The following is a 19,685-nucleotide window of genomic DNA, read 5'->3' as shown; positions in this document are numbered from 1 at the left end:
CAACACACACACACACAACTGGTTTTACATTTCTATCTAACCATGCTTGGCAGAGGATTGTTAAAAAATTCCAGGAGAACAGAAAGCAACACTTTTATGACTCATGTGTAATCGGCCTTAGCACACTTATTACCTGATCAGTAGGGATCTTTGTTTCCATAGACACTGCTTCCCGAAGCCTGGCGACAGTCCCAGACAGAGGCACGGCAACACCAATCCTCATGCAGTGAGAACACTTCCCCTGATACACTACGGTAACATAGAGAGGCCTGTACAGATCAAAGCCAGATCTTCTTATTAGTCACTTATTTCAACTTAAATATAGAAGCAAAATGAAGAAACAAACACAGAACTGAAAGGGAAAAAATCTCATTTGGACTTCAGTAGGACCAGAAAACAATAATCAACACATCTTTGCAAAAGGCAGTTGAACAAAATATATCAACACTTGATCCTGTGCTTTGTATGTTCTTCACAACAGCATAATTCCCAGAAATTATGAAAAACTGTTCAAATAAAGCAACTAATTAAAAGTGCAATAGAAAGTCTCTAAAAAATCTAGAAGGCACTCAACAACTCTCCTCCTCCCCCACACTATCAACGGATGAGCAACTGAACAGACTACAACCACAGGGACTGAAACGACTTGTTGGCCCCATGTACCTGTTCACCCTGTAAACTCAGACAGAGATTTATAAATTTCTGTAGGGTTTTAACAATGCCTGTATTCAATTTATCACTAATCCCGTTTTTTTTCTAAATAAGTAAGAACACCTAATAGGAGCTGGACAGGAATGAACAGTCTTAATTTTATTAAATCTGTTCTTCTTACCTTGTGTGGGGTAGAGGAATTGGCAAAGAAATGCAGAGGAAAGGGTCAAAAGTGTTGCTCTGCTTCTGACAATGAGGACATGTCAAAGAAGATCTTCAAAAACAAAAATGAAAGACACACACAGTAAGAGCATCTACAGCTATGTTGAGCAGACCATATAAGAGACAATTTGATATGCTCATACCTGTACTGGGCTTGAAAAAGTTCTTGTACAAAAGTGCTACAGACAGGAAAAGATGGTCCCTCAGGCATCATATCAGCCTCTGACGGTGGCTAAAAAAAGGGAAAGTACAATTTCACAGATTAGAAGTACCAACTCCTGACTGAAGGTGAACCTGAAACAGTCACAAATGGCCTTCACTTCCTTTACAAGCTGTGCAGAGGTGCCAGTGAAAAGCATGTGCTAAAGGCACTGGAATGCAGCTGCCAGGACGGGGGGTCACAAGGACTCCTCTCCCCACGGGCTCTCCCACACACCGTGCCTGTGCCGGTCTCTCCGCCCCACCCAGCAGCTGGGCAGTCCTTTTGCAGGGTGCTTCAATCTCCAACTCTCAAGGTCTCCCTGCAGCCTCTTGCAGGAAATAACCCCAACCACTGTGCCCTCAAGCTACAGCCCCTGACGACCGCATCACTCGCTTTGGTGCCCAGTCCCTCTACTGCATATACTTAGTCAGCCTTTTCACGTCCATCCACCTGACAAAGAGTCACTGAACACCTGCTGCCACGTGCAGAGAGCCCTGCAAGGCCATTAGGACACAAAGATAAATAAGACACAGTGCCTGACCTTGAGTATGTCTCAATCTGGTGGGAGAGCGAGCCACAAGCACATGGTCATATGTTAGTACAGAGTGTGCAGGCACAGAAGAACCCTGAATCAGAATATCTTGACGCCTTACCAGAACCACAGACTGAAATTTTGAGGCACAGAGCAGAATTAACAAAAACTTTAAAGGTGGCAAGAGAAAAGCAACTCTTTGGTCTTAATTATTTCTAGTATATAAATCAGTTTTCCATCATATTAAGGCTGCATCATAAAAATTGAGAATGTATCACTGTGTCTTAATAAGAATGTTATTCTAGAGGTTCAGTTTCTACACCCAAACCCAACCGAAACAGCAAAGACATCCATCCATTTCCTTTTCACCTATGTATTCATCTCAGTGATCTATAAGGGTATGTGTGTCATTGGAAAAGAAAGCAAATTTCTGCTTTAAAAACAGCTTAGTGAACTGGAATCACTTGGCTGTAGTCTAAAGCTAGTCATACATGCAATTATGTCCCCTCTCATTAGACTCTAAGTTCCTTAGGGACGGCATCTCTCGTATCTTATGCTGCCAGCACAGCAATAAACGTGGGAAAAATCCTCTAAGTATCCCTGAATTTTATACTCACCGGGAGCTTAGTCTATTTCACTACATTAACTAAATGCAAACTGCAACAACTCCTCAGTGGAGGTTACCCTGCTCACTGCTCCCTGGCTGCCCCAGCAGGGTGCGCACCCTCACCTTCAGAGGAGGCTGGCCGCTCTGCTTCACAGCATGATTGAGGTCCTCATGAACTCGGTCCAAAAGCCACAGCAGAAACTCCTGGGCATCATGCTGGGAATTTCCCCGATATTGCAGTGCGTTCTTTGACACAATACTCTACACAGGTAAATAAATCAGCATGAATAGTCGTGAATTCATGGCTTTAAAGATGAACTATTTATAATCCCAAAGAAGGATGCAAGATCTCAAGGGTGTTACAGAGTACTTCCTAGAAAGACAGCAATATAAAAACAGATGCTTAATGTAAAAACCCCACCCCCAGAAACATGTACAGAAAACTTAAATGCACCTACCCAACAATCCTACTTTGAGAAACAGATCTAAAGGAAACCATGAAAACAGCATGCCAAGACTTCTAAGAAAATATTTACTCGTCAGGCTTTATCATAGCAAAAAAATGATAATAACTTGAACATTTAAAAACAAGAACTGGTTAAATAAGTAACAGAGCATTGAATCATAAACCAAAGGATAAAATAAACACATCTACAAAATATAAATGACTGAGTGAATAAATAAGTAAGGGGACTAGATAAATCTTCTTTACAGAATTCCAAATAATTAATGTCAGTACTTCCCCCTCCAGGAGTTGGACCTTAACCTCCTACCTTGAGTAGTGACTTGCTTCCACTAGAATATGGAAAGAGGCGGGGGTGGGGGCATGGGGGCTGGTGAAAGGTTCTCGGTGAACTGGTTAATTAAGATCATGGCTCTGGAGCAAAGAACCTGGGTTCAAACTTCCGCCCCACCACTTGTATTTGTGAAGCCTGGATCTACTCTCTTCCAAAGTAAAAGGGAGAATAATGGTTTAGTGTGATGGTTAGTGAGAATGCATGCACGATATTTTGTGTGTGAGGTAATAAGCACTCAACTTTCAGCTCTGAGTATGGGATTTGGAAGTATGGTGGAAGAAGGGGACACAACCGCACAAAGGGAGGGCAGTTAGAACCGCACAAAGGGAGGGCACAAAGGGAGGGCATCACATACCCTTGATGAGGCAAGAAATAATGAGGGTCCAAGCTAAGGCAGTGAGAACAGAAATGTGAAGGCAGACTTGAGAGATTCAGGAATTTAGGCAGTAGACTCCATAGGATTTGTGACCTAATGAACGGGGAGAGTGAGAAAGGAGGCATTAATGTCACCAAGGTGTCTTCTCTGAATATGGGCAACCGATGGTACCCTTCATCAGGATAAAATGAAAAAGAAGTCTGGGGAAGAGGACTGCATTTAAAGTTCTGTGGAACCTCCAAGTAGAAGTACCTGGTAAACAACTGAAAACTACAGATCTGGGGCCTGGTGGAAGAGTGTGTGCTAAGGACAAAAATTTGGAAGTCAACAGATGGGTGGTAGTTGAAATCATGAGTACAGCTGAGACTGCCCAGACATAGTCATGAGAGATCAAGCCAGAAGACAGAATAATCCAGAGGACAGGAGAATAGTCACAAGAGTCAAGAGAAAAAGGTTATGAAGGAGAGAGTGATCAACAGCGTTAAGAGTGATAGAGTAGGACAAAGAACTGAAACTGTCTACTGCATTTTCCAATTAAGATGATTATGGGCGGGGTGGGGGGCGGTGCCTGGTTGGCTCAGTTGGTGGAGAGTGCAACCCTTGATCTCGGGGTTGTGGGTTTGAGTCCCACACTGGGTGTGGAGATTACTTAAAAATAAACTATTTTAAAAAAGAAAAGAAAACAAGGGACAGACTTACAACTTGATAATGAGAAAGAACCATCACACCCTGATGATCAATTAGATGTGAATGGTAACAAAACGATGATTTACAAAGATTCAAACTAAAGGAGGAAAAAATCAAAGGGACATGAATGAGAGGGAATACTGAGGTGTCAATTGGCAAAATTTACTAATTGGCCAAAGGCAGCAAAGGAAAGGAAGAACCCTGACAATAAACAAGGTTTCAGTGACTAGAAAGATGCCACTTGAATGCTATGTACACAAAAGGAGAAATGGGTGTGGGGAGTCTTTACTATACTACAACGCTTCCCCCATGGTCAGATGCCACCTGAATGGTCAAATTCAGTATTTCCTTTCTTGGTCTTCACCTTCCTCAATCTTCCCATAGCATTTTATACCTGACACCTTACCTCATCTTGAAATAGTCTGGCTTATGGCCTTATGCACTCATTTAGGAGAACCAAAGCTGGAGCCACTGGTGTGTACAGTGGGAGAATGTGAGCTATAGAAAAGAGGATTTCACAGTAAAGAAAAACAGGCCAAAAACAAACAAGCTAACAAACAAAAGACATTAGCACCAGCAGCACTGTTGATGGTGTGGCCAACTCAGGATGGAAGAGAAACAAGTGACTGGTGATACTATTATTAAGGGATACAAAGAAGAAATGATGGACAACACCAAGGTTTTTAGTTTCTAGTCTAGGTAGACAATGAGATCAGGAACAGAGGAAGAGATGGGGGACAGCAGAGCTTCATATATGGTGAATCTGAGGTACCTAAATGATCGCCAGTGAGGTGAAGTCTGGTGCTCAGGAAAGAGAACTGAGCTGCCAAGTTAAATTGGAGAGGCACTCACCTTCCATATGAACATGGAGGAAAAAAAAGCAGAAAAGGAGGCAACTAGGATCTTGAAGAATGCTAGCACAGAAGGGACAGGTCACAATACAGAAGCCAAGGAAGATAAGAGTGGCCAGGAGAACCAGAGATGGAGGCGGTGATGTAAACTACCGCAGGCAAGCCAAGCAGGGCACTGACGTGGTCCCTGGGAAGGGCAAGTTAAGAGGCTGACTGCAATTTCAGTGATGCAGAATACCGACCAGAGAGGGTGGGAGGGAAGAAAAGGTAAGGAAACTGAATGACTGCAAGAAGACCACCCTTCATATGCAAGAGGCTCGGTTATAAAAGGGAAGAGGAAAGATGCTCTGCCCGTTGGGGGGCTTACAGGGCAGAGGGACTTACGCACTGAGAGAAGGAGCTAACAGAAGGGAGACACAGCAGAAAGAGGATTCTCCAGTGAGAGGCGAAGGTGGGATTCAGAAAAGAAGTAGAGAAGCGCCTTTAACAGGAGGTGGGAGACACAGAAGGGGAGGAGGTAAGGATGGTTACGGATTCAGAAGTTATAGACAGGAAAGCAGGGAACCTTTGTTTCTGTTTGTTCAGTGTTGTTCCTTTTTGGAAGAAGCAAAGGACAACTGCCAAGAGGAAGTCTCAGGTGTGGCAAGGTTAATGACAAATGTCACGGCATGTTGCTGGGCACACAAACTGCCTGAAGCATAGCAAGTGTCTGGCCCAGGAACCCTCTCCCGTATTTACCTCCAGTGGGGGTGAGGGATTTCTCAGCATATGCACGATCCTAAGAAACAAATGAACTGAAATCAGGCTCTTCACTTGTGTCACAGCAGACACCTCATGCACAGTGTCCATCACATTTCGGAGCGGGGATGATGTACAGTTAAGACTGATTTATGATTCCTGCCGCTATCACTTCAGCTCATCTGGTGCTTAACTGTCAATCGCGGTGTATAAGGTGCCGTACGGAGGCTGCTCAACAAGATTTTTGTTGGGCACGACTCCACAGGCAACAGGACTTCCACAACCACTGTAACTAGGGCAAAAACTACTCTGGGTCAACCTCACCCTAAATCCCTACATCACAGACTGTTTTACAGGGAACCTCGCTGAACACACACACTAACCCAAAGGATCCTTTTTCTGCCCCTTTGCCTCCTTCACAATGGTGACTTATTCCCACTGCAGAGACCCAAGGGACTATTTATTTTACTTCCTACCAAGACAAAACAAAACAGAATAATCTAATAACCATCCTTTAGTGTGTGTTACAGAAAAAAAAAAAAAAGTGGGAGCCAAGAAGGAAAAATAGTGGAGGGGCACCTGGGGGCAATCCTATACTCAGTAGGTTAAGCATCCGACTTTGGCTCAGGTCACAATCTCAAAGTTTGTGAGTTTGAGCCCCGCATCTGGATCTGTGCTGACAATCAGAGCCAGAACCTGCTTTGGATTCTGTGTCTCCCTCTCTCTCTGCCCCTCACCCGCTTGTGCTCTGTCTCTCTCTCAAAAATAAATAAACATTAAATTTTTTTTTTTAAGAAAAGGAAAAATAGTGGGAATCAAGAAACCTGGGCTGGATCTCTGGCTCCGCCACAAACCACTGCTTGTCACAGAACCACTGATTCCTGATTTATAAAGCGAAGCAGCGGAGTTGGCCATCGATGACACCCCTGGTGTCCCAAATCTTCACCTAAGCTCTTCCCCCAGAGTCCCAACAAGCGATTTGGTTTTTGCTTTGGGTCTCATCTGACATTGCTTTGGTTTGCCTTTTATGATTTTTTGCATAATTAAACCTTAGTTTATTTTTATTTATGTCCTAAAATCAATCCTTTTGTGTTTTTGCAGTTTTAAAAAAAGTTCATTATCGCTGGAATAGGTCATCTATAAATAGGAACATTGCTACAATCTGAGAATTTAAATTTGTCACTTCTATGAAAAATAAATATGAGCTTTTTTTTTTTAATTTTTATTTTTAAGTAATCTCTACACCCAACGTGGGCTTCCTGAAATCAAGAGTTGCATGCTCCATGGACTGAGTCAGCCAGGTGCCCCAAATACGAGCCTTCTTAAAATAAACCTTACATATTTATGTCTACTTTATAGAATGGGGGTATGGCATTTATTTGGAAAAACATTAACTAACCTATTGGTTTAAATCCTATACATCCTACTATGAATAAATTTGACCATCACTCCAATTTTCCTTTCAGTTAGGATGATCCTTAACTTCCAGTTGCTAAACAATAAAGGTTAAACAAATTTGTAGAGCTTTCAAGTTTCATAAAATTTCTCTTTACCCTTCAAATAAAACCTTAAGAGAGCTTTTTTTCCCCTTACAAAGAAAAAGAAAAAAAAAAAAAAAAAAAAAAAGGAGCTGGAAGCATGGCCCAGGAAAGAAAAAGAATTAAATCTCTCTACCTGGAACGGTAAAATCAGACATGAGGTTCTTTCTTTCTTTCTGTAGAGCCCTAGTACAGAAGCAGCAGAGTCCTGGGCTCCAGGGAAAAGACAGAAACTGGTTCAAGACACACTTTATCTGATCCCAGGAAGAAGACAACAAAGCATGGGGAAGGGACATGGCGGTAATTGATTTGATCAGGAGCTGGGTTTACCCTTTCGGGGAAAAGGTAGCTTGCCAAAACTCACCAAACCAAATTATCACCCACGTTCCATGATTCTATGCCAGAAGAAAAGGAGAATTTATTTCCAGTGATTCTGGGTAAGAAGCAGAAGAACTTGGGAGGACAACAGTACTTACACGTTAAGAGAAAGATGAGATGTGAACAGATGAGTTCAGAGATGGCATCTAAAAGTGAAATTTGGTTTCTGGACTGTGCTGGAAAGAACAGAATAACACTTGTCTTGAGAAAAGTTCCATCTTTTGAATCTGACTTTATGGACAACTACTAAGTTGATGAAGAATAATTAACCAAAACATAAGGGATGAAATTGGTGCAAATGGATGAATACTGCAAAACCAGACACGACCCATGAAAAACAGTGATAGAGAGTGCCCATACAACAGAGTTCCATACCAGGGTACAGAATGCAGCCATGCTCAGAGTTCCCTGTGTCCTGAATCCATTCTTTGCTCCTTATCTTCACCTCTGGTGGGCAAGTCTTTTCACATAACCAAGTTAGGAGGCCGAGAGGCCCTCGGTATTAGCCAGCCATGGCAACAACAGACCCCTGAAAGAGACTGTAAAGCCTCCAGACTTTCACACATACTTTCCCTATGACTCGAATGCCCTCCACTCCCATTCCTCAAATGCATTCCCTTACTCTCCTTCCTTGGTAGGATGGAGCGGGGAGCTGGGTGGGAGAGGACAGAGACAAAAAAGAAAAGAAACAACAGGAAAGGAGCTTCCATCCAAGATGGAAAGACAACTCAATGAGAATAGTAGAGAATGCCACACACAGCCTGTTTGTGTGTCCATGTTTGACCACAGGGGAAAGGGAGTTATTTCGGGTACAGAGCTCCTTCATCGTTCCAGACAGAAGGGCCTAACAAGGGTGACTTAAGTATAGCTGTTCCTTGTATACAAGTTCTCATGATTCAGACTCAGGAACTAAACAGATTTGGACAGCAAGAGATATCTGCACTGTTAAAAGATTAGATTTGGGGGCGCCTGGGTGGCGCAGTCGGTTAAGCGTCCGACTTCAGCCAGGTCACGATCTCGCCGTCCGTGAGTTCGAGCCCCGCGTCGGGCTCTGGGCTGATGGCTCAGAGCCTGGAGCCTGTTTCCGATTCTGTGTCTCCCTCTCTCTCTGCCCCTCGCCCATTCATGCTCTGTCTCTCTCTGTCCCAAAAATAAATAAACGTTGAAAAAAAAAATTAAAAAAAAAAAAAGATTAGATTTGGATATTAAACAGACTCACATGTACCATAAAGACTTGGTGGCAGAGACTCATTGCTGAAATAGAGACTAGAAAAGGGTATATATCTTCTCTTTAAAAAATAAAAACGCTATAATAAGAATGTTAAGAAATGGTTACTGCATTTCAAAAAATTACAAGTAAGGTGGAAGTAGGGTCAAGAGTATTAGAGATGGGATGACAGGGAGAAAAACAAATGGAACCCCAAGTGGTTCATTCAGATGAACAATGAGCAAACGTGTCACAACAGATCCTGACGCTATACTAAGGTAGAAAATACAGCAGCAAGAGAAGCCCCCCAAGTGTATAAACAGCAGCTGGAAGTTTCCACTAGAAATGCAACAGAAACAGAAAGACTAGATTCTGAATACCTGGGTTCAAGTCCTCTTTCCACCACCTTTTACTTCATGTGTGGTTTCTCTGAGCCTCAGCTAACTTTTCTGTAAAATGGGGGTGAGAATACTTTTCTAAAAGAATTACTGTGAAGCTTTAATGAGATTTATTTTACAAACTCTATAAAAGCATTTCATAAAAAAGTTTTATAAAAGCATTTTATAAGCTCTTAAACTCTACACAGCTTCTATTATTTAAGCTGCAAAAGTCAAGAAAAAAGAAAGAAATTATCCTATAGAAGCCTGGAAAATGTCAAAGAGAAAGAAAAGCACTGGCTCTTGACCCCTGGCTGCACATTAGAATCATCAAGGGAAATTAAAACAACAACAACAACAACAAAACAACGAACTGGGAGCAGCCCAGAGACACTGATTTAATTATCTACAGTGGGACCTGATCATTGCTAATTTTTTTGAAGTGTGATTTTTTTTTTTTTAATTCTATTTCGATGTGAAGCCAAGACAGAAAGAACATGGTCACAGTGGAAAAGCCTTGAAGTTTCACTTCCAAAGGCACTAAAATTTACAGGAGGCTCTTGTCATAACTATATTATATCACTTATTACACTATGCTATATTTGTATCACCAGAACATATAATCCATCTGCCTCCACCACTAGACAGTGATCAAGAAGGTCTTATTCAATATTATTTCCCCAATATCTAGCAAATACAATACATGAAACAAACAGTAATAGTAATGGCAGTTAATAATTGAGTGCCTATAAAGTATCAGGTGTTAGACTAATTATTTATAGGTGTTATTTCTTATAAAATTAATCCCCCAAAATTCCCTATTTTGTTAAGTATTATTACCATTATTTATAGACAAAAAAACTTGGGCTCAGAAAAAGTGAAATAACTTGTCCAAAGTTACACCGTTCTTCAACCTCCTCTAATTAAAACAGCCTTAAGGCATTTTTGTCCATAATCCTTCAATAAATGATTTTTTTCCTTATATGACTCAGGATCATACAGGGCTTGGTCATTCGGTATGTCATTTCTCAATGCAGACATAAAACATATGTTAGAAACTGAACTACAGCTGTACCAAGCCTGAGGCTTCTGGGAGTTTATTTGCTTTTAAATAAATCCTTGTTAATCGGTGTTTGTTTTGTTGTAATTTGCATTTTTCCTATGACTGAAATATGACCCAGAAATAAAAATGGAGCTTATCTAATTGAAATGTTATTATTTGAGGGGTAAGGAGGAATTTGGACTATGTCAGAAGATCAAGTTGCAGCATGTGAAGAACTATGTCCTGCCTGAGTGTCCCAGGATGCTAGAGAAAGCAAACAATAGAGAGACAACAATCTGGCTCTGGAGAACTACATCTGTCTCTCATCAAAAAGTGTAAAGGGGAGTGCTTTCACCTTAAAATGCTCAAGCTGTTCTGCTAGTGGCGATAAATTCCGATCCAGTCCATCCTTTCCAGCACACCCCAAGTGGCCAAGCCTAGCCAACTCCAAGGCTAAAGTCAGCTCAGGTTGCCAAAATGTGTTTATGTATCTAATCAAGTAATTTAAGTAACTCAGGAGTATCTTCTTTTTGGTCTGTCATTATCCAACATATTTCTAAGATTCTTGCCAGGCACAATAAAATAAAGCCTTTTAAAAAGTTTGTGGGTTTTTTGTTTTTGTTTTTTAGAGGAAGGGGGAAATTTTGGCTAACAATACAGTAAAAAAAAAAAAAAAAAAAAAAAATAAAAAAAGCATACATCTAGTCCCAATTTACCCAAAAGGCCATCATCATATGGGAGTGTAATAATCTTCAACAGTTAAAAGTCGAAACAGATATCTTGGAACCCCCTCTACTTGCTAGATGGGATGCTGCTTGATTCATGAATTATTTAATAAAACTAATTATATCTTAATTTTTTTTAAGTCAAAACAGAAAAACTAGAAAATTCATCTAAATATCTAAGAAACTACAGGAGTGCCTGGATGGCTCAGTTGGTTGAGTGTCTGACTTCAGCTCAGGTCATGATCTCATGGTTCATGGATTCCAGCCCCATATCAGGCTCTGCTGACAGCTCAGAGCCCAGAGCCTGCTTCAGATTCTGGGTCTCCCTCTCTCTCTGCCCCTCCCCCACTCACGCTCTTTGTTTCTCAAAAATGAATAAACGTTAAAAAAAACTTAAAAAAATACCTAAGAAATTATTTTTTTTCTACAATGGAATTTTATAAAGTTTTAAAATCATTGAGAAATTAATATATAATACAGTAAGTGAAAAGAAGATGCAAAACTACATATGAACATGATTTCAAACTTTTAAGATACATTTTTAAAGACCTTTTTGTCTTTTATCCTTCAAAATATACACCAAAACATTAACAGTCATTGCCTCAGAATGGCAAATTTTAGGTGATCTATCCCTTTCTTCCTTATATGTTTCCATATTTCTGATGTTTTCTAAAATGGTTTTGCTGGTAACAACAACCAGGTTGACCAGGTGGAACTTAAGGGGATCTTACGAGAGCACACCCCGGTATTTTGGCCAGGGAACCCAAATCTTCTGCACAGAAGATGGGGCTGGCAAAACACAGATATGTACCTTATTTGTAGTTACGGCTTTGGCCCCAAATCCCAGTGAATCAGACTGTACTATGCTGAGAATTTCTTTTTTCTCTAATAGACAGACCTAAGGAGCCTCAAAGCAGTTTTCTGCCTAGCGTAATCCTAAACTCAAACCCATACCAATCTTTGGATCTTATCACTGGAGGAAAAAAGTGACAGCGGCTAGCATCAAAGAAAATTGGCGGAAAGAGACAGGAAAAGAGTTTACGTCTACAGACACCCACCAAGGGCCTTTTTAAGCCACCCTGGCTTGCCAGGTAGGAGGTGAAAGCTTAGCCCTAGGAAGAGAAAAATACAGCCCAGGATCAGCTTCCTGATCAAGTGGACAGAAGCAGAGGAGGAACATAGGCTTGGCTTATAAACTCAGCACGTGGCACTGCTCACCAGCCCAGGGGCCAAAATTCTTGGTTGAGTGGCACTGCTCTTTGGGGTGGAAGTGAAGTGCCCTGTACCCCCTTGGAGGTGGAACAGGGTGAGAGAGACAAGAAGTAGGGAACACATAAGGTCAAGCCTTGAATTATGCCGAGGCTAAACATGCATATATTTCTTACATAATCTGCGTGTGTATGTACATATGTAATTATACACAAAGAGACAAAGCATGCATCCTCTTGATTCTGAATATATTAGTATCTGGTGATAAACAGATCTCAAGTTTTTAATTTTTGTTTTTTAAGTTTATTTTCAGAGAGACAGAGACAGCGTGAGTGGGGGGGGTGGTCAGAGAGAGGGAGAAAGAGAGAGAATCCCAAGCAGGCTCTGTGCTGCCAGCAGAGCCCAATGCGGGGCTTGAAACCAAGAACTGTGAGATCACGATCTGAGCCGAAATCAAAAGTCGGACGCTTAACCGACTGTGCCACCCAGGCGCCCCCTGAAATGTTTTTGACTAAACAGTCAGTTTTATAAAGTTATCCAAAATATTCTGCAAATAATCTTGTTTTGAAGCATTATTGTTACTGCATTTTGATAACTGAAACATCAACTAGTAGTAACCAAGAGGTATCATTCAAAACAGATCCAGCAAGTTTCACTACAAATTGTGTTCATATTGCCATAAACCCGAATGCCATCAACCCAATTATATCTTAGCTGGCTGACGATGTTTTCAAGTCACAGGCCTGCCATGTCACTTCTCCACACCCAACACTGTGTAGGCCTGAAAGTCAAGCCAGGTTGACTCCTGAGCGGCAGACAGGTATGGTCTCCAAATCAATCCTGGCCTCTGCCAGTTCTTTCAACTCTCACCATGAAAATCAGATTGCATAAAAACCAGCATAGGGACTCATTCTGCCTCTAGGTTTTTCCTAACAAAGTACAATTTAGAACCTTCCCAGCCTCAGCCTGGTCTGGCCTGACCAATTCTAGTTGGTTCAGGCCTTGGTCATCTGACGGTAGAAGGGGAAGGCTAAATGGAAGAGCGTGTGAATACACAGAAAACAAAGGGAAGTCTGCGAAATCAAAACAGGGTAACTCCCTAAGTTATCAAAATGTTGCTATCATATGGGTACACTTCCACTCTAAAGAACAGATGAAGCTGTCCTACCTCTAGTAGTAATTTAAGACATAAAAATTAAAACAATAAAATGCTATTTTCTATTTATCAACTTAAAGATTTCTATTTTGCAACAGTGGGGTACAACAGACATTCTTACACACTGCTAATGGCACAACCTTATAAAATAAGGTAACAATGTAACTTAAGGATCTTCAAAATAAATAAGCATTGACCCAGGAATTTCACAGAGTATATGCTAAAGAAATAATCAAAAGTAACTGTAGTTTTCTTATTGATTCTAAGAATTAATATGTTATGAATAATCACCATTTTCTGCTTGTAAAAAAAAAAGTAAAAGATTTATGTAAAAATTATTCATCACAATCAGAAACATCCAAAAATAGGTCATCATATACCTTCATACAATGATCTGGAGTTTTGTGACAAAATTAATCATAATACAATATGAAATGAAAATCACATGATATAAAAGTGTATATACAGTTTGATATCAATTATGTTAAAACACATCCAGAGGGGGAAAAAGGCAAGAGAGTAATATACCAAATAACTTATATACATTTTCAATTTTCTTTTTTTAATGTTTATTTATTTATTATTTTTGAGAGACAGAGAAAGAGAGAGGGAGAGAGAAAGAGAGCGCGAGCAGGGGAGGGGCAGAGAGAGAGGGAGACAGAATCCCAAGCAGGCTTCAAGCCGTTAGCACAGAGTCCAATGCAGGTCTCGAACCCATGAACTGTGAGATCATGACCTGAACCGAAAGAGACTAAGAGTCAGATGCTTAACCAACTGAGCCACCTAGGTGCTCCTCAATTTTCCACCTTCAACCTTTTACATATTTTCTAAGTTTTCTACAATAACTTGGGTAACACTCTTACCAAAATAGATTTTATCTCCTAATGAACTTAAGCAGAAGAAACCACACACATACTTAACGCAAACCAAAAACACAATGAGGGGTGCTTGACTGGCTTAGTTGGTGGAGTACGTGACTCTTAATGTGCAGGGTTGTTGTGAGTTTCAGCCCCATGTCAGGGGTAGAGTTGGAGGGGAGGGGAGGGGAGGGGAGGGGAGGGGAGGAAAAGAAAAGAAAAAAGAAAGATGTCACTAAAAACAAAACAAAAAACCACACAGTGAAATACCACTTCACATTCACTAGGATTGCATTATTTCATTTTGTTTTTAACAGGCTCTATGCCCAATGTGGGGCTTGAACTTACAACCCTGAGATCAAGAGTCGGAGGTTCTACTGAGTGAGCCAGCCAGGAGCCCCTAGGATGGCTTTAATAAAAGACAGACAGTAACAAGTGTTGCTGAAGATGTGGAGAAACTGAAATACTCATGCAGTGCTGGTATGAATGTTAAATGGCGCAGCCACTGTGGAAAATAGTTGGACAACCACTCAAAAAGTTAAACGTGGAGTCATAATATGACCCAGCAATCCCACTCCTAGGCATATACCCAAGAGAAATGAAAACATATGTCCACACAAAAATTTGTGCATGAATGTTCACAGCAGCATTATTCATGACAACCAAAAGCCTATGTCCCAGGCTTGCTCTTACAGGCTGGGCTAGTGAATGTGTGAGCCAGCTGGTTGGTTTTTCCTGCTAAAATGTTCCCATCACTCAGGTGTAAAGGAACCAATGTCTATCAAACACCCTGATCTGTGAAGCTGGTATCATACAGCAATGAAAAGTTAAGTAAGGAAACTGAGGCTCAGTGACCAGCCCAAGATCTCAGTTGCTCCAGGATTCTCACTGTATTCAAAACTCATTCGTTCAGATTTTCAAAAGGGAAGGGGCAGACCTGCCCCTTAGCTGCCCTCACCCTCCTCCTGGCACTATCCTCTGATACTGACAGCCTGAAGCCTGAACCAGAATTGGGTATCACCAGGAAGTGGGTTTGGGCAGTTACAACAGCCTAACCAGCTGCCTGGCATCACAAGAGAGCCTCAAAGGGTAATAATCAACAGGTCTCCAACCTAACCAACCCTTCCTCCCGCTGGATAGATGATAAAAAGCTGCCAATGCTCCTTTCTCTCACCCCGCCTGTAGGGAAACGTAACTACTCTCTTCTTTCCTTCCTGCCACTATTAAAATCCTGATATTGACTAGCAGGTATTTCCCAGGAGCTACTGCTTTTAAAGGAGTTTGTCTTCTCTTTAGACTCTAAAACGAGGGAGATTTACCAAGTTGTCACTGCACTCTTACAAAGGGACCCTTATTTTGGGTAAGATTAAAGAATGTTCCAAATTCATGTATCTTTAGAATTACTAGGAGCACCTCTTGTCAGTAGCAGTTCTGTTATTCTTCTCCAGCTATAGAGAGCTCTGGCCCTCAAAGAAAAGGCTGGATCTCCTCTATCACAGTTTAAACACAAGCCTTTCCCTGCCTCCCTCATTGCTCAAAATAAAGCAGATACAGAAGTTAATTCCCTGCCCGTTCACTCACTCATAAAGATGCATACAAAAGACAGGACCGGTTACTATGGGAAATTTAGAGAACCACAAAATTAAAAGTCTGTAGAGATGCCTCTGTTTCTTCATCTGTAAGACAGAAATAGTAATTTATGTACCTACTTTACACTATTATAAGGAATAAATAAAATAATCAACTGTGCAGGGCATGTGGTAAGCACTCATGTTACCTATAGGAAAGGCTATAGGAAAAAAATTCTTTACAATGTGCTACCATTTATCTAAATAAGAGAAAATATGAATATACACACAACACACACATATACATACAAAGCAAGAAAATTAATTTGCTTATATTAAAACAATAAAAGAATAACTCATAAAATTTAGGGAGAAAGAAAATAGGGTACAGAGATCAAAGACAGAAACCAGACTTCTCTGAATAGATCTTATGTTGTACATTTGACTTCAGGCCATGTATTTTATTTTTTACATAATTATGCAACAAAATTAAATTTTCAAAAGTAATCCTTCAAAATCAAAAAGAAATAAATGACTTTAAGTACCTAGTTGGTGACAAAGCCACACTGAGAACTATTCCAAGTGACCTTAAAATATAGGAATTTGAGGGGCGCCTGGGTGGCTCAGTCTGTTAAGCATCCAACTCTTGATTTCACCTCAGGTCATGATCTCAGCTCAGGTCACCATCTCATGGTTCGTGGGTTCGAGGCTCCAGGCTGACAGTGCAGAGCCTGCTTGGGATTCTCTCTCCCTCTCTCTCTCTCTCTCTGCTCCTCCCCATTAATGCTTTGTCTCTCTCAAAATAAATAAATAATCTTAAAAATATTAATAATTTGATTATACAGACCCAGTAGACCATGTCCTACAGACAAAACAAAAAAATACCAAAAATAAATCTTAAATATTTTTCAAGCACACATACTACTGGTGGTAGTATTGGGATTATTATCCTGAGACTTATGAGGACTGTAGTATAATGCCAATGAAAAATTACACTGTGCTGGGAACAGGGTTTTCAGCTTGGGAGAAAGGAGAAACAGATGCAAGATCAAGGAGTTAAAGAAAAACCCTGAAACCCTTAAAGGGAATTATCAATAAGAATTCATGATTTTTTTTTTATGTCTTTAAAAGAAGTTACATATTTTCTAGCTCTCTCTACTTAGAAGACAAAGAAACCACATGCACTCCTAGGGCCCAGACTGTGGCTCTCTACCATTTGCCAAAAAAGGCAACCAGGGATCCTTAAAGAAATCACTGATCCCAGATCTGGGGCAGGAAATGTGTTAAGATGAGCCGGAATATCTTCCCTGGATTCTAGTTTGACATCACAGACTACTAATATCATGTCAGAAGGATTCAGGAGCCACTTCTACTGGACACAAATGGCACAATTTGGGCGTCAATTAGGCTAACAACTGTAACTGAAGTACATCAGATATACAGTTAAATCCATGAGTTCACATGGTTTTAACAAAAAACTCACTAACCACATTTGGAAATCAAGAAATTATTTTGAAAACCAAAATTAGGGGCGCCTGGGTGGCTTAGTCGGTTAAGCGTCCGACTTCGGCTCAGGTCATGATCTCGCAGTTCATGAGTTCGAGCCCCACGTCAGGGTCTGTGCTGATGGCTCAGAGCCTGGAGCCTGTTTCAGATTCTGTGTCTCCCTCTCTCTCTGACCCTCCCCCATTCATGCTCTGTCTCTCTCTGTCTCAAAAATAAATAAACGTTAAAAAAAAAAATTAAAAAAAAAAAAAGAAAACCAAAATTAAAGGGGAAAAAAACCTAAACCATTTATCTTGCCTTTCTTCTCCAAATTTATGTTGGGGTAACAAAGTAATTGATGAAAGCAGGAGTCGCTACAGAAGTGTTCTAGCTAATAAGAATGTTAAAATTATAACATCACCATTTTTCAACCCTCAATGAACTAATGGATCAAGGAATAATCATCAGTGTCTACTAACATAGTAAGAGACCCAACCAGACATTATAGCACTATAGGCTTCCTGATAGAAGTTAACAACACTACCAAAAAAAAAAAAAGAAAAAGAGAGAGAGAGAGAAACCTCAAACCTGAGTCTCATTAAGCCTCTAAATCTACCATTTTACAGGAAGTATGGGAACAGAATATTTTAACTGAAACTACCGGAATACAACAGGCAAAATCAGACTTTGGGAAGCTCTATAGCAGCACTCTTCAAAATGTGATCCACAGAGAGATGCCTGTCTGTGAACTTTTTGCCACCAGTCATGGACTGGTAAGTACAAAAGATAAGTACAAAAATTGAGAGTTGGCATTCAGAAATACTTAGAGCAAATTAACAGTTTTATGTCTATTGAGTCCATTTTTCTTTTTTAACAGGGCTAGCTTTATGTATGCCTTTTATTTCATTTTTCTGGAAAAGCTTAAATGCCAAGCTAAGAAATGTATGCCATATTTTGTATATAAAAGAAAAAGTAAAAGCAATTTTTGAAAAGAGAAATAATATAATCTCGGATAAACTTTCAGATTAATCCAGCAGCAATAAAAACCGGCCATTGGAAGAGACAGAGTTTAGAAATGGGGAAGGGTACTTGAGGCCAGAGTTAGAATGACTACCTTCATTATCACCATCTGCCGTTTACTGAATAGTTACTATGTGCAAGTTTCTACACTAAACTCTTAGTTGTACCTTTTCATTTAATCCTTGTAAAAACCAAGCAAGGCTCTGCTACTTACTAGCACTGAATCCCAGTATCCTAATTTCAAAAATGGAATACCAATGCCTCTTCACAGGTCTGTAGTGAAGATTTAATGAAAAAATTTACATGAATGTACAGTTGACCCTTGAACAATGTGGACACTCACCTCCATGCAGTCAAAAATCTGTGTATAACTGTGGACTCCCCCAAAACTTAACTACTAATAGTGAGAACTGCCAAGTGATCACTTTTAATTGTGATATACAACTTACTGAATAGACTAAATGCTCACACAGAGATGATTAGCGTCACTTGGCATTTTAAGTGGATGCTGGCAACACTTGAGCTCAGTGCAACAGCCAACAGGAGGTGGCCATGAAAATATTACCGGTAGTACAGTATGTACTACAGTTAATTCCTTACAGCTACGATTTAATACTACATGTCTGTACTTGTTTACATTTGACTATAAATGGTGCCATGTACACTCTGTGTGCTTAAGTTTTGACATATTTTAACTTTTTATAATAGGTTTGTGTATATTTTATGATAGTAAATGATAACACAGACTAGCATCTACATATATTTTATGCATTCATGACATACCTTCTACTTAAGTTTTTCTATATTTCTAGGCCACATAGTTCATCTGCAAGTTTAATTGCCACAAATCCCCAAAATTTTTTCACGTGTGTGTGTGTGTGTGTGTATTTTTAACTCAACATATAGGTGGACTTGCACAGTTCAAACTGGTATTGTTCAAGAAATGGCTTTGTAAATGATATGGCCCCACACAAATAAATGGTGTTTTCATTATGATTATTACTGTTTCTCGAATCAATCAGATGACTCTGTCTTGCTTTTAAATATTAGAATATCTGGGGCACCTGGGTAGCTCAGTCAGTTAAGCGTCCAACTTCAGCTCAGGTCATGAACTCGCAGTTTGTGAGTTCGAGCCCCGCATCAGGCTCTGTGCTGACAGCTCGGAGCCTGGAGCCTGCTTCGGATTCTGTGTCTCCCTCTCTCTCTGCCCCTCCCCTGCTCATGCTCTGTCTCTGTCTCTCAAAAATAAGTAAGTGTTAAAAAAATTTTTTTTTAATATTAGAATACCAAGGAGCACCTGACTGGCTCAGTCAGAAGAGCATGTGACTCTTGATCTCAGGGTCACAAATTCAAGCCCCATGTTGGGAGTAGAGATTACTATAAATGAACGAATGAATGAATGAACATAAACTTAGAAAGAAAGAAAGAAAGAAAGAAAGAAAGAAAGAAAGAAAGAAAGA

At 40.3% G+C, this 19,685-nt stretch overlaps 1 protein-coding gene across 1 annotated transcript in view; it reads right to left on the bottom strand.

Moving 5' to 3' along the window:
- The window catches only part of USP31 (ubiquitin specific peptidase 31), a 73,656-nt gene that overhangs the window by 40,152 nt on the left and 13,819 nt on the right, over nucleotides 1-19,685 (bottom strand). The window contains exons 3-6 of the mRNA XM_040459621.1: nucleotides 2,338-2,475; nucleotides 1,017-1,105; nucleotides 833-925; nucleotides 134-269 (exon numbers count right to left, since the gene is read on the bottom strand). Of these exons, the coding sequence (XP_040315555.1) occupies nucleotides 134-269; nucleotides 833-925; nucleotides 1,017-1,105; nucleotides 2,338-2,475 (456 nt within the window). The remainder of the gene's footprint in view (nucleotides 1-133; nucleotides 270-832; nucleotides 926-1,016; nucleotides 1,106-2,337; nucleotides 2,476-19,685) is intronic.

The sequence above is a fragment of the Herpailurus yagouaroundi genome, unplaced genomic scaffold (genome assembly GCF_014898765.1).
Source record: "Herpailurus yagouaroundi ecotype Mexico unplaced genomic scaffold, PumYag 222, whole genome shotgun sequence".
Classification (NCBI taxonomy): Eukaryota; Metazoa; Chordata; class Mammalia; order Carnivora; family Felidae; genus Herpailurus; species Herpailurus yagouaroundi.
This window is presented reverse-complemented; position numbering and strand designations above follow the sequence as displayed.